The sequence below is a fragment of the Dendrobates tinctorius genome, unplaced genomic scaffold (assembly GCF_039654945.1).
Source record: "Dendrobates tinctorius isolate UK_male_01 unplaced genomic scaffold, ASM3965494v1 ptg000206l, whole genome shotgun sequence".
Taxonomy (NCBI): Eukaryota; Metazoa; Chordata; class Amphibia; order Anura; family Dendrobatidae; genus Dendrobates; species Dendrobates tinctorius.
Genome location: NW_027361873.1, coordinates 3,077,734 through 3,094,181, shown reverse-complemented (window position 1 = coordinate 3,094,181; position 16,448 = coordinate 3,077,734). Strand labels below are relative to the sequence as shown.

General features: G+C 39.6%; 1 protein-coding gene across 6 annotated transcripts in view; it reads left to right on the top strand.

The window, feature by feature from the left end:
* The window catches only part of EMID1 (EMI domain containing 1), a 181,443-nt gene that overhangs the window by 126,948 nt on the left and 38,047 nt on the right, over positions 1-16,448 (top strand). For 3 of the 6 annotated variants that reach the window (XM_073554106.1, XM_073554103.1, XM_073554105.1), the window contains exons 10-15: positions 6,055-6,132; positions 6,224-6,276; positions 7,367-7,420; positions 7,499-7,543; positions 8,484-8,528; positions 16,181-16,265. In XM_073554106.1, the coding sequence (XP_073410207.1) occupies positions 6,055-6,132; positions 6,224-6,276; positions 7,367-7,420; positions 7,499-7,543; positions 8,484-8,528; positions 16,181-16,265 (360 nt within the window). The remainder of the gene's footprint in view (positions 1-6,054; positions 6,133-6,223; positions 6,277-7,366; positions 7,421-7,498; positions 7,544-8,483; positions 8,529-16,180; positions 16,266-16,448) is intronic. The other 3 variants (XM_073554104.1, XM_073554102.1, XM_073554101.1) reach the window with 1 other exon arrangement.

Here is a 16,448-nt window from a genome sequence, read left to right as displayed (position 1 = left end):
AATTCTCCTTCAATAGAAGTCTTCAAACAGAGGCTGGACAGATATCTGTCTGGGATGATTTAGTGAATCCTGCTTTGAGCAGGGGGTTGGACCAGATGGCTCAGGAGGTCCCTTCCAATTCTACAATTCTATGATTCTATGATTCTTGATGCTAATGTGCAAGTGCCGCCACCATTTTGTTGTAGATATTTTTTTTCTAAAGACCACAATAGGAAATGCACAAGCGCAGTATTTAAAATAGGAGGCAGGTCACTGAAAGTTCAGTGACCTGTCATTTAAGCCCATAAGGATGAATATGAGAACGGAGCACCAAAAAAGACCTGCTCACAGGCCCGCCCCGGAGCACAAGCATATCATTAACTCTAAACTGAAACTAAAGATTAAACAACCACAAGACGGATTTCATCAACCAAGGTATCATTTTAATCAGTGTTATAGCGCCAACCTGACACTGTCTGTAGTTTACTTAGCAAAATCCTGCTGACAGGTTCCCTTTAAGCTGCGAATCCTCTTCATTCTTTAGAATGGAAGTTAACGGGAAGGCTACAAAAAATCCTGTGCATTTTGTAGGTGTTTTAGTTAATGTATAATGAATTTAAAAAAATATATATATATAAGAAAACAGCTAAAAAATGAAGAAAAAACATTTTCAATTTTGCAACTTTTCAAGGCATTTTTACAGAATTGTGGCATAAACACTTTGATGAATCAGGACATTAGTGTTTTGGAGAACAGGCTTCACTAATCATAGGCAATCATTACATGATCACAAGTATTTTCACTGTAAGATGACTGATAGCTGCATACATTTAGCTAGCACATGTCTTCCTAATGTTTACCAGTAGATGGCAGTCTATACTGATTTTAGAATTCTAGTTTGAAATTCAGATCCAATGTATTATCATAGCACTGCCATATACCACCCAGTATTGATTAGTACGCTTAAAAACACATCACAAAGGGAGTGTGCCACGTCATTAATTTATGTGAGTTTCTTGGTATTTTAGCCCATTCATGATTTAGAAATGAGTCTGATACCTGCTCTGTTCATAAAAAAATGAGAACATCAGCAGCAACCCCAAGTTGAGTAACTCCTTTGTAAGACTTTCTCTGAATGCAGAGTACAGTTTTGGCCTCCACACTCTCTTCTGGAGAGGGTTCAAAGAAGCACAACTAGACTAAATGGAATCTGTCAGCAGTATTTCATACCCAAAACAATTTATGTGTGCATGGAGCTCTTTCAATGAGAAGCCCAGGAATATGTTTAGATGGCCAGACCCTATCTCCATTACTGAGTAATCACCTTTGTAATTGATATGCAAATGGTTATGGCGGATGTGAAGCCTCTGTCACTCCAGCTCTATCCCCCACTCAACCTACTGTTTCCTCAGCCATTATCTGGTAGAATGTGAGCCAACAAGGGTAGAGTCATCTCCCCTGTGCACCTGTCTGTCATTATTAGTTTGTTCACTGTAATTTATATTTACATTTTGTATGCAACCCCCTTTTCATGTACAGCACCATGGAATAAATGGTGCACTGAAAATATTTACAGTGTGCTATATAACAATAGAGCTGGAGTGACAGAGATTTCAGAGTTACCAAGCCATTTCCATATAGACTCAAATTCATATCAATTGTGATTTCACAATAGTGGACGAATGGACTGGCTATGTTAAGGTATTTGTTACAATTCTGTTGTAAGGTGTCCTGGGACCAGGGGATCGTTTCCTGTCCCTAACGCTATGGGCGCCCTAGCTCGCCCTGTTCCCTGTTCTTCTGATGGTGAAGATGCCGCGGCCATGTACCTTGTCTTAGCTTTTGAATCCGCCCTCAGTCTGTACCCTTCTCCCACCCAGGGAAGAGGGGAGTGGTAGTGTACCGTAATACACCAACCAGACTAACAAGTTAAAATGAACACAGATAAAGGAACATACCAATCATACAAATATACTCAGACAAACAACAGTGGTATACACCGGGGAGTGGATGGTGTGGTAAAACCAAAGTAGAAGAAGAAGAGGAATTAGCACACATCAAAAACCTAGCAACAGTCACAGATAAATCCACCAAATACCTTCTTAAATAACAACCAACAACCTCCAGCCATGCAGCATAAGCTACTCTGGCAATGAGTGCTAGCCAGGACCCAGTTTATATAGGAGATGGGAATGGCTAACAGTGAACAGCTGAGAGCCTTAATGCAGGAAAGCTTCCAGGAGCGCTCAACTGAGCAGATTAACCCCTGTGCTGCACAGTTTAATATAAAGGTGATGTGCTTCTAGTCAGTGCAGGACTGTTACGGTAAACCCATGACATTACTGCTGGACTTGTCTCTGAAAGAGATAAATGCACATATTAATAGTTTGGAGGGGTGAAATCCTGCTAACAAATTCCTTTTAATAATGGGTAATCAATCTCTTCCATATTACATGATTGAAAAAATTGTGCTTCTTTTGAATTTATAGGTAGGAACATTAAAAAATATGACATATAATGCCTTAATTACAAAATCTATATGCAGGATCAGTGAAATTTGGTAGATTGCTTAATCATGACTATAGGAAAGGGTTCTTTACTTTTAGAGCAGTTAAAATTTGAAGTGCTCTATCACCAGGCGGTAATAAATATAGATACAATCAGGGCCAGACTGCCCGTTGGTGAAATCTGGCAAATGCCTGATGGGCCTGTCCACTCGTGGGCCACATTGCCTGCTATACTTTTAGCAGTATCACCTTCCTGTGGATGCATGTTAACAGTTGTGACAGAGCACAGAGCCACTGGCTAAATTCAACATCAGTTACTCCTGCAGTCCGCAATAAACTTTTGGTCAGTGGCCTGCTGAAGGTCGGCGCCTCTCAGGGGACGTGAGGCAAGCGCTGTGTCCATGTCCACTGAGAGACAGGATAGAAGAGGAGATGGAGGCTGAGGAGGACAAGGAGTCCGGATTAGATGAGTCTATATTTTTTTTTATTTTGTGGGGACTGTGGGGGACCATCATATTATATAGAGGGCTGTGGGGGACCATCATACTGTATGGGGGCTGTAGGGATGCCATCATACTGTATGTTGGGCTGTGGGGGGGTTCATCATATTATATATGGGGCTGTGGGGTACCATCATACTGTGTGAGAGGTTGTGGGGGACCATCATACTGACTGGGAGGCTGTGGGGGATCATTATACTGTATGTGGCTGTGGTAACCATTTTACTGTGTGGGATGCTGTGTGGAGTTTGTGTGGCCATCATACCCTGTGGGGCATCATACTCTTGGGGTCATGACTAGAGATGAGCGAATTTGTTCGGATTTTGGCCCAGAATCGGATTTTGACATAGTCGTTCCATATTCGAACACTATTCGGGCTGAATGCATGTCTTATGATCGGTTCCGAACATATTCGGTAATTTCTACTTCCATTGACTCTAATGACGTTCGGCTGTGTTCGATGAATATTGCAAAAACAATATTCGATTCTGATCGTATTCGGAGCTGAATCCAAACAAATTCGTCCAACTCTAGTCATGACATACTAAGGGCTTTAGTAAGGGCAAAATAACTGTGTAAATGGTGTAATACATATCTCATTCAGTTTCTTAAAAAGCTGAGACATATGCCGTTCTGTGACTCCGCATATGTGCCCTGATAAGACTTTTGCTCTGGGGCCCTGTGATTTTCATGTAAGCCCCTACTCAGGGGCATTTTTGCAATAAAGATGCATTGAGGGTTATTACTATAAGGAGGCACAATGTGCGGGGCGGTATTATTTTATGGCGGCACACTGGAGGATTGTTAGCATTATAGAGGAAGCACAGGAGGCATTAAGTGCTATTTAATTGTAAGAAGACAAAGTGGAGCACAATTATTATGAGGAAGTACAGAGGGAACATTATTACTCTGTAGGGGCACAGAGGCACTATTACTACACAGGGCACAGAAGGGACATTATTTCTGTCTGGAGGACTGGTTATAGCATTATATGGTTTGAGTAGAGGTGGAGGAGGAGGAGGCTGAAAAGCAGTAAGCGAATGATATCTCTGTATTACATTTTGCAGGGATGAGTTATGGATGAAAGAAGTGTTCGTGGTGGTCTGGGCTGAATGAAAAAGAAAAGGGAAAATGAATGACAACAATCAGCAAGAACGTCACTGGTGAGAATCTGTACAGTATACAAATATATGGCCTTCAGAGCACTGGAGTAATACTGATATTATCATTATGTGGTCACTGTATGGTGGTAATATCAGTCTTAGTGCAGTTGTTTTGGTTAAAGGGCTTAACCAGGCTTGAGATTAAAGTCTGCAGTCACTCTATGTGCATCATGCTCTCTCAGGATACTCTAGCACCGTGAGCGGGCGACCATGTGACCACAAGTGTGCGTCTGACAAGATGTGCCCAGGCCTCTTTCAATTCACTTGTTTTGAGCGAGGCTGTGCACGTCTAGTCGGAACAAGACTGCATGTATGCAAATGGAATACTTGTAATTACATAACTGCCTGCACCCTGCGCCAGAAAATCCTGACTGCAAGGCTGAGAGGATTCAGAAGTTTGCAATCAAATAGAGTGACTGCAGATTTTAATCTCAAGCCTGGGCGACCCCTTTATGATCAGTCTTATGGTGGTATCACTACTGTATATGTTGGTAATAATTGGATACTGTTTGATAATATTTGACTATTAAATTACAATATTATTATTATGGTATTATTAGATTTAATTCTTGTATATCAGTATTATTAGAAATATTGGTCTTCTAGTAAATCCTGATTTTCTCCAGGCAGAGTAATATTATTAATAGAGATTCCCATCTGGAGCTCTGGGGCGGGGACACCAAGGGTCTGTGCGCTTTCAAATGCCAGGGCTGAATTTCAGTCCCAGTCCGTTCCTGGATACAATGACAGGATTCAAAACAGGTTTTATTTTCACAACTAATTACAGATAGAGTTATAATTATTACCGTAAATTGATAAATGATGCTCACTTGATCTAGTGAGATCCAATTGTCATGTGGGATCAAGTTAGATTTGGTTTTAGAGAGTTGGTGTAAATACTTATGTCCCCCAAAAATTGAGAAAACTATTCAAGGTGTGATACCTTTATTGGCTAACCAGAGAAATTATATTTGCAAGCAAGCTTTCAGGGCTCAGAAGGCCCCTTCATCAGGCTAGATTACAGTTTTAGAGAGTTGAAATTGATAGATTTTAAAGGGAATCTGTCACCCTTTTTTCCCCTATTAGCTGCCAGCATAGACATCGGGGGCTTATCGACAGCATTCTGTAATGCTATAGATAAGCCTCCGATGTAATCTGAAAGAGAAAAAAAACGCGTTATATTATACTCGTGGAGGTGGGCGGTCCGGTCCGATGGGTGTTGCGGTCCGGTCCGGCGCCTCCCTTCTTCATACGATGATGTCCTCTTCTCCCGTCCTGAAATGGCGCAGGCGCATTGCTCTGCCCTGTTGAGGGCAGAGCAGAATTATGCAGTGCGCAGGCGCCAGGCCTCTCCCGACGCCTGCGCACTGTAGGACTCTGCTCTGCCCTCAACAGGGCAGAGCAGTGCGCCTGCACCGGAGCCATTACAGGACGGGAGAAGAGGACGTCATCGCATGAAGAAGGGAGGCACCGGACGGGACGGTGACACCCATCGGACCGGACCGCCCACCTCCGTGAGTATAATATAACATGTTTTTCTTCTCTTTCAGGTTACATCGGAGGCTTATCTACAGCATTACAGAATGCTGTAGATAAGCCCCCGATGTCTATGCCGGCAGCTAATAGGGGAAAAAAAGGGTGACAGATTCCCTTTAAAAGTCAAATACACTACAAGGGTTCGTGCACGTGACGGATTTTCTCGGAGAAGTGTTGTTCGTGGTCTTCATGGATAGCACTCGTACCTTTGATATTCTATGGGGCTGAGCACATGTCCGATATTTGCAATGCCAATAGCTATGTGACGTAATGATCACTTTCTTATGACCTAAGGGACATAAGTTCATGTTCTTTCCTTCTCTAAAGACTTTTAGAAAGCGAATTTGTGATTGTTTATATTTTTTTTAGATCTGTTTAATTCCAATCGTTTTACTGAGAATGGAAGAAACCCCATTCAGGGACCAAGGGGCCCCCCGGGACCATCAGGTACCAATGACTACTTTATGTTTCATCTTTTTAATAATTTATAGTACATGAAATGAAAACATATTTCATAAGAGCTTCATTAACCTAACAGGGCCACCAGGACCTCAGGGAGAATCTGGGCCTCCGGGACCCATGGGAAATAACGTAAGTTGAGAATGCCAAATGAAAAAAAAGTAAATGAATAGATCTTATTTTATGAAAGTGGATACATTTACTACATCAGAAAAATAAGTTTTGATAAGGTGAGTGAATGAAAAATGACAATCACTGTAGATCACAAACATTAATCTAGAGTTTTACTGCTGAAATGCTCTTTAAAGTAACTGATTATAACCTGTTATGATCAGCAAATTCCAGGCCTAGATTAATAACTTTATAAGTAGAATTGGTGGAATTTAATTTAGAAATTGCTTAACTTTCCAAGTTTGTCTACAAGGGATGTGTGATTGGCAGTATTCATGGAGTGATCTATTATGTCTTCTCCATAATTATAGATCTGAGACAAAATGAACTGTGCTGTGGAATATTTTTTAATAATAGCAGTGAAATCTGAATAAAATTAATGTACCATTATTTTGATTATCATCACTAGATGTTTAGGTAAAAAGGAAGGGTGCTGGAATTTATGCATTATGATGAATTATATAAGATGGTCAAATGCCCCAAAAAATGGGTGACAAATTCTGCATCATGCCCAGTATTTCTGTAGACTCATTTGGGTGCTGTACTATGGACAGACATTTTAGGCATTAGACGTCTTTTTGAATCTCTTCAACAATGGTGACATTTGTGATTTCAGACAATCATTGATTCCATAGCTAAAGTGCTCTGAGAAGTGCTTAAAGTTGTAATGTGTTTCCCTTATTCAGGCTCAGACTGGCCCATAGGGGAACAGGGGAATCCCCCGGAGGGCCCCTGGGCCCCCAACCTTACTGTATGGGCAGTACTTGTCATAATTCACTTGATTCACTCTGTACAGAAAAAAGTAGAATTTCAATCATTAACCAAACTACCCAGTTTCTTATTATATAGAGATATAGGTAAATTTGTGAACCAGAGCTGTGTAATATTTGTATGCAGGTGAAAATTGGGCCCCCAAAATCAATGTTACTGGTGGGCCCTTGGCATGGGAAAGGTCCCACTGCTCACACATCTGTTGCTGTAATCTGTTGACTTGAACAACCATACATATATAATGTTTCTTATAATAAAGGAATTTTGTTTCACTATGCAGGGGTTACTAGGTCCACCTGGGAGAGATGGTCCCAAAGGGGAGAAAGGAGACAGTGTGAGTATGAGTGAAACATAGCATTCTGCATTAATTCATGGTAATGATTATGACTTACAGATCTGTTTTGCAATGTAGGGTGAAATAGGCCTGCCTGGAGACTCTGGGTCAAAAGGGGAAATTGTAAGCATTTTAATGTACTTATTCCCACTTACACTAATTTACTGTATATCTGTGTCTTTACTGACCCATAATCTTTTGAAATTGTAATACATCTAACAAAAAAAATTAGCTGAACGCAGCTGTTTATTTTTTTCTTCTTTTAAAAGAGAATATTTATACCCTTATTTATGGTAGGCAGCTATAGAGGTAAAGGAGTAGTCTCATGGAGACAATCCCTGTCCATTTGCCCTAGTAAAGCATATGGACCTTATGGGTGCTACCCTACTTGGGAGCCCTTGTATGATTGGAGCGCTGCTCATTGGCTGTTAGGGTCTCATCTTGTAAATTCCATTTGTTTGCCATAAGTGAAACTATTATAAATTATTACAGAGAGAATTAGTAAAATCCGGCTGCCCATAGCCGCCAGTAAGAGGATATTCAGTATGTACTATACACGGCAGGTGCTGGCTGTATTATACTAGCTAATTCACAATGTTATAATAGTTAGCTCCAGTCGCTGCTGTTTAAAACTATTTAAAGGCCGCTGTCATTCAATGGTAATTATGTGGTGCTATTGAAGGGCCCATTGGCCCCCTGCAGCGAGATCGCAGGGAGTCAGTGTGTTGCCATGGCAGCCAGAGGCCAACTGTGATGGTACCCTAAGAGAGATAAAAAAATAAAAGTAATAGAAAAAAGTTAGAAAAATTTAAAAAAAATTAAAATAAAGAAACTAGAAACATAAGAAAATAAACAGTTCAACTAAGGGCATACTTAGAGCCAGAAACGCGACAGTTTTTTCTACCGTATGGGAATTCATTTTTAATGTATCCAGAATAAAGATGAATTATTTTACCAGTTGAAGTGCTGACTTTGCGCACTCATGAAAGGTATAACATTATGTGTGCTGATCCAAAACTTTTTCTGATATAACTGTGTTTTGTCATTTTACATGCTGTCACAGGGTCCTCCTGGGCTGAAAGGTGAACCTGGGGAAAAAGGAGAGTCGGTATGTTTTCCACTATCCCCATTCCTCTTTCAAACTCACTCCTTTTTCACACCACCTAACCACCACTGGAGAACCCTGACATATGCTGTACAGAGAATTTCAGTAGATTACTTCCTAGCATTTTAAAACCAAAAGCCAAACAAAACTGACATCTCATGATCCGGAGAACTATTTTGTCCCTCATTTGAGGATATGCAACTGTGAAAAACATTTGTATTTCTACAACACAGTACCTCTTCTCAGTAGCAGCAGAACGATCAGGCAGGAACATATTGTATGTGTAAAATGAGATTTCCAGCTTTTTCCATATACTGGACTCTAACAATAAAAGTGGCAACAATTTCTACCGTGAAGACTATGAACTTCAAGGTAGTAGTCCTCCAAAGTCAAGCAGTCAGTTGATGGCATCACTACCAATCATTCCAAATTTGCCAATTATTTTACTCTTCACAGTCTTCATCTGCATTAATTGTTGAGTAAGAGTGCAACTGTTGTGCTTTCATTTGTACTAACCATGAGTTACTTGATGTTTTCTTCTCCATTAACAACTATAGTTTAGAGGATATAGACATTTTAAGGCATTTTTTACCTTAAATGCATGTCTATTTGGCTGGAAAGCATTGTTGCATAAAGGTTTCATTAAAAATTTTGGACCATTTGTCAGAATCTTCTAAGCTGAAACATGACCAAATAAGTGTTGTATATTGCTATATGCTATATACTGTGATTAGAGATGACCAGATCGCTTCCCCATCCCCTGTACACGGTCCAGGTCAGTGCTTTCTTGCCATGGACAGAAGCTGCACAGAAGATGCGGGAATTTCCTTACCATCTTGGATCCCAGGTTTGGCTTATGATTAACTGGTCTGGCAAAATGTCACATGTATGCCACACACCGCACAGATGACATATGCCGTCAAGCCAGTGACTCAAACGCCAACCTGGAAGCTCAGCAACATCATGTAGCTCCCGTCCACGACAAACGAGCACTTACCCAGGCCATGGACCAGGGTTGCGCACAGTGATCCACTCATCTCTAACTGTAATACAAAATTTGATTATCAAGAAATTTTGCAAATATGCTTTTTCAGCCAAAAATACAACACATTTCAATAGCAAATGCCACCAAAAGTATCCATATCCTTTAAAGAGATCCTAAACTAAGGTACATTTTACTCATGAAAGTATAAAAATACTCATACTTTATAAAATATACCTCCTATAAGCAGCTTTGAAAGCAGTGAGGGATCTAGAAATAAAAATAAGCCGTTCTACCCAGGGGAATACCTATAAGGGGATGAGAAATAGCAGAGACACTAGGGCCCTGGTGTAGAAGTTGGGCACAAAGGCCCCTGAACCCTGAAGGAGACACCTATATTGTGACCTGCTCATGGTAGTAGCTCTGCTACAGGTTTTGCATTTATGGTGACAAGAGATGGAAAAAGAGATTTGGGCTTATTTATCAGCACTGTCAAATTCTTAGACACTGTAAACCTAGAATAATCTGTCTTATATTACTCCATATGTATCCAAGTGGTTCATGCCTAGTCTAAGTTCAGACCACTTATTAGTTGGATTACTTTGCAATAGAAATATACGCAATTCTGGCACATCTCTTGACTAACTGTCCACACCCATTTCTTATTAACTATGCCCCTTTCCAGCAAGACCACGCCTCCATGTCAGACAAGTCGTAAAAAGTGTCTAAAACACTTCCTAAAAAAAGTACAAGTCATGAAAGAGGTTTTTTGGTGCACATTTCGATTGATAAATAATCAATATTTTATAAGTATCAAAATAAAGGCCCATTGTACTTTAACTTCTCATAGTCCAATATACGAGGGGCAGCCGATGTGTGAACTTTGCCAACTTATAATAATAATAATAATAAATTTTATTTTTATAGCGCCGACATATTCCGCAGCACTTTACATTTCAGAGGGGATTTGTACAGACAATAGACATTACAGCATAACAATAATCACATACAGTAGATTATAACAAATACCAAGAGGAGTGAGGGCCCTGCTCGCAAGCCAACTTCTCCATTTCCATATTTCAGCCTTGCGACCCAACTTTAAAATGCTGTAACGGAAACAAAAAAAATCAAAATAAATCCAGATTGCTCATGAGACCATTCAACTAACTAAATAACATATTGCATTGCAAAACAAGACCATGCAAAAAAGATTTCATTGGTGGGCCTCGAAGTTTTCAGGCGGCCCTCGTACATCACATGCCTGGACCAAACTTTCCATAGCTGTGGAATTTCACTATATTATATAAGTGCTTACCCTTTTTGTCTACATTTAACTGTAAAATCCTTAACTGAGATTTGAAGAATATACACTTATTATTAGTTTAGAAATCCAATAATTCGTAGGTCAAAAAGAAGCAATGAATTAATCCGGCCTGCCAGTCATGTCACAGTGCGCAGATGAACTGTGAATGCGACTGAGATAGTGACATGATGTAACTCAAACCTAGTACAAATGAAGCTAAATAAGTGCAAGATTTCTCAGTTACTTAATAGATTTATACTATGTGAAATACTGATAAAAACTAATGTATAAACTGTAGATCTTAAAGGGAATCTATTAGTAGGATCAACCTTCCAAAGCCATCTATTTGGGCATGTAGGTCATAGGAAGATAAATAAAATGATACCTTATGATCCAATGTCTTATCCCAGAGAAATCCATGTTTTTCTTATTTGTAAATATAATTTAGTCCATGCATGGGGACTGATCTGCAGGAGAATCTGCCTCCAGAGTGTTTATTTTAAATAAAAGGGGCATTACCAGTGTGAAGTGTAATGGTTACCAGTGTGATGAGGAATGGTCGCTGTTTACTCTCCTAATCTCACTGCAGAACTGTGTGTGACTATAAATGACACATCTGCAGGTTCCTCTCAGTGCTTAAGCTTCCATTTCACAGACAGTATGTGTTGCAATACAGCAGAGCTGTGAGAGCTACAGCAAATGTGTTTGTAAGGCGACAAAGCTCAGTTCATCTGTGTAGTGTTAGTTCCATGTCTCACACTGGTAACTCCCCCTTTTATTAAAATGGTCTCTGGAGACAGATTCTCATGCAGATCAGGGTCCAGCCCATAGCCCCGAACAGCTCATTTACATATAAGAAAATGAGGATTTCTTTGGAATAAGACATTGGATCTCAGATATCAAGGTATAATTTTATTCAGCTTCCTATGAACTACATGCCCAAATAGATGGCTTACGAGGGTTGATCCTACCAACGGATTCCCTTTAAATGTGTACTATTGGTCTTGGATCCATCAGCAATTATTTAGAAATTAAGTACATACAGTGCCAGCTTATAAGGTATATTTTTCCTTATTCTCAAAATTCCATTTCTGTATTTCTTTTTCTCTTTTTCATTTGCTTCCAAATCTCCTCTATGAATCAGTCTAGTGAACCGTATGAAGTGTCTTTCTGAGTTAACATCTACTGAAATCTAGGTACACAGTAACCAAAATAATTTACTCTAGGAGACCGGTAGTTACTATATAACCAATAGGAACACATTTCAGCCAGAAAAGTTTGACTAAGTTGATGAATCAGTAATATACATCTTGAGAAATGAACACCTACCTACACTATTCTTGTGTATCATTCTTGGTTGTATTTTGGGGTGATGGTTTCCATGATAAAGACTGATACAGCTGTGGGGGTTTCCTTTGTCTCACATACTCCACTTACCCCACAGCCTGCCATTTAACCCTTTCTTTACCTGTGGCCCCTTCCCCTCTGGAGAACTGCAGATATTCGACATAGTAGTCATGTTTTATAAATGATCAACCACAAATGGTTTACTGAAACGTGGCATAAAAATAAGAGTAGTATGTTGTAAAACCACTCTGGTTTCATATTAAAAGGAGTCTGTAATCAGGTTTTTGCTACCTACTCTGAGAGCAGCATAAGGTAGAGACTTGGGCCTTGATTCATTATTGCCTTTGCTCCTTTTTTTAATCTAGTTTTGCGTTTGTTTTTTTTTTGCACCCAATTAATTTTTCTATTTGCGCCTTTTTTTTAGGTCCATTTTATATGTGCTCACCTGTTCTAACAACTCCAGATGTTTTTGCAGGATTCATCAATTGCAATTTTTTTTTTAAAAGTAGCAAAACTTGGCTATTTTACAGCACCCCACAATGTTGGTGCAATTTTTTGTGACTTTTGACGCCTAAAGTCACTAAACCAAAACTGCACCAAACATCCCAGTGCTGGAATCAGGATACCCCCCCCCACATCATGTTCCTTTCATGATGTGGGGGTGAAGACTGTGATTCCAGCAATGTATCACATACTGAAGTGCTTGATGACAGATTTCCTTTGAAGAGATGAGACAAATGCTGCTGAACCTGTACAGCTAAAAAAATGATGCCACTAAATTAAATATTTTTCGTAAAAATTAGGTTAATGGAGACCTAGTCAAATTAATTTTTACACTTTTTAGCTCCAGCAGTGAAGGTATTAATTACATATGCATCAGAATAACAGCATGTAATTTCATGATCATAATCATAGTAACTAACAGGCTTCTTGATGAGAAGTACTAATTATATTTATTCTTTGCTAACCTTAATGGTTATGATACAGTTCCACAATGCTGTGAAATGAGTCAGTGCACAATTACATTTGTATTAAAAACAAATTTAAATATAGATCCAAATAAAATCAAAGGACAGAAAATTAAAATCAGCTGATTAGAATATAAAAGCTGATGGCACATATTAATGGAGGTCTGATGAGAATTTACAATACAAGCTGAATGCATTGTTAAATGGAGTCTGTCATCCTAAATTTACACTTCAAACTAACCACATAGCCTTGTTGGAGATGAATCATTCTTTTTCGTTTTTAAATCTGTTCCTCCTTTGCACCTTCCCAAAAATCTTTATTGCAAAAAGAGGTGCTCTGTGCATGGCTAAATGCCTCAGTGCACAGCTCCACACACTTATTTAGATGACTTCTACTCCATTTATGTCTATTGCCTGAAGATAAACCTCACATAAAGTGATCACATACCTACGGTTTATCTTCAGACTGTGCTGGCTGTAGGTAAGCCAGAGCTGTCAGTCAACAAAATGAGTGCCAGCAGTCTAAAAAAGTGGGTGAAATGATGGTGCACAGAGGCATTTAACCACCCCGAGAGTGCACTGAGCACCCCGATTTGAATACTAGAATAAAGTTGTTTTGGGGGCAAAAGATGAACAGATTTAAAAACAAAAGGAATGATTTGTAATCTACTGCATCCCCTAGGAGGCTATGTGGTTACTTTGAAGTGTAAATTTGCGACGACAGACTCCCTTTAACTAGATTTCTTAGACCTCATGAGGCTGGTGTACGTAATTTGAAAACCATGTCAGAATTGCTTTACAATATATTTTGAAAGTTTTCCCATGCTGTATTAAAATGAGCATTTTACGAGTCCACTTGGATTCAATATCAGGATTATACAGCTTTTCTCACATGAATTTGCAGAGTAAGTACATCAGCCTCAATCAGGTCTAAGAGATCTATTTGCTGTGCCAATATTGAACCTGGCCTATATCGCACATTTTACAAATGGTAGCTTAGAAATTAGTGATAGTATTCCTGTAAGCCTTTGGGGCTTGACAGTTAATATCAATATCAGATAATTCTTTGATAAGGAGTCTTGCAACAGATGCGGATCCAGATTCAGCTGCACAAGGAAACAACAATGACAGTAGTTGACACATAAAGATAGCCATGTAGACTTTCAACCAACTGGCTCACATTATACCATAAAATGAGATTCCCTAATCTGGCTCATATGGAACTAGTGGGATTATTGAGTCAAGTGACTTGAAGACTCACCCAAGTGTAGCACTTGAGAAGATAGACCTGCTAAGGCCACACTTTGCCTTTTTACATGTATTATTTTAACCAAAAGCAGGCTTGGAACTCAAAGGGTTAAGAAGAATATAGGAAAAAATGTTCTCTGTTACTTATCTCACAGAAAACTTGATTATTTTCTTAGCATTACTATATGCTTTGTAAGTATGGCTACTGATTGCTCGCAGTAGACAATATTTGCATTTTATTCTTTCTTCTGTATCAAACTTATAATGATCCCGCATGATCCACTAATCCCCTCATGCATTTCTGTCTTGATTATAAATGCAAGTTGCAACTACAAAATGTATTAATCACAAATAGCTTTTTCACATTAGTGATTTATTGTGCAGTTTCAGCTTGCACTTTTCTAAGACAAAGAGGGAACAGAAGTCCTAGATGCAAGGAATGGTTAAAGACAGCCAAGGGCCCCTGTGCAAGAACATTTTATGGGCCCTTGCTCTGCATTAGCTCACCTCATATCTTTATCAATTCACCAGTAATGGTGAACTATGAAATTCTTTAGTTCTGACCCTTAAATGCAGCAAACCTAGAGTAATTATCTGATAGTGGACCCAATAACTACTGAGCCCGATGCAGCTGCACAGGTTTTACATGTAGTATTCCCCAACCCCCAACATGGGTGGCTTCTACTTTGGCCCTGATTCATTTAAGAGGTTGTCCAATACTCAGACAACCCCTTTTCAATAACTATTTATCCTCGTGTAAAATAAAAACTGTCTGTACTTGCCTCCAGCGTCATCACCATTCCAACGATGTCAGAGCCGGGGCTTGGGACACATTGCTATGTCATGTGAGCCCTGCAGCCAATCAGCAGCCACTAATTGGCCACTTCACTCTGGCTTCCTTTGGTCGTAAATGACAGGCGGAGGAAGTCAGAGAGCAGCAGCCACTCTCACTGTTTCCGGATGTCAGTTTCGTTTGAAGAAAATGAGAGTGAATCAGCCCATTAGCACCTGCTGACTGGCTGCAGGGCTCACATGACATAACAATGCCACGCAAGCCCCTGGAGACCCGGTGCCGACATCCCTGGAACTGTACCAGCACTAAACAGGAGTACAGGCTTAAATCATTTTACTTAGGGGGAATATAGTAATTGTGAATGGGTTGTCCGAGTAGTGGACAACCCCTTTCAGACTGGCATTTGCACACCAGTCTTAATGCTACGTGAAATGGAATAAAAGCATCAAATTCATTATATGGCACATGCCTTTAAATTAATTTTGCACATCTTAAAACTGTTGTAGGCCTCCACCAGACATATTACAGTGGCTGGTGTGCATTTCTGGCTTAATTTAAGCAATTTTTGTCGTGTAAGTTAAGATTAGTTTGACGGACGAGCTTCACCACATCCTCGGTCTCAGCTCTGCTGGTCAGGACTGGCATAGAAGGTCAAAATTTTTGTGACATTTCAAAGAAAAATAGCCTCTTCAGGGCTCTTTCAGACATTGTTGATGTTTTCATCAGTATTTGCATGTCAAAACCAGTAGTGTCTCTAATACACAAAGTAGGTGTCAATCTTTCAAGTATAGTTTTCTCTTAATGTTCCACTCCTGATTTTGGCATACAACACTGATGAAAAATGTCTGATGTCGAACAAGCCCTTATACTTCTCCCATGCCTTCTCACTTTTTCTTAGAAAAATCACAAGCAGAAATAGCTCTGTAAAATGCTAAAGTGAAGATGTTGTAAGGGTTGCATCTGGGTGGGAGGGGGTTAATCCCTCACAGCTGTGTCTGTCTCTTGCTTGTACAGGGGGAAAGGATGCTGCAGATCAGAGAAGCGTTGAAGATTTTAGCAGAGAGAGTTTTAATATTGGAGACAATGATTGGCATTCACGGTGAGTATGTGAATTTGTGGGAACAAAGGGGAGAAAATAAAACTACTAATAGGAAATCACAGAGGGCATGACAATGGAGGGAGAGCCACATTTATATGAGTGAGAACTCATTCAGACGACATTATAATTTTTCCATATTTATTCAGTTCTGTTTTTTTCATAAATGTTTCCATAATTTTAAAA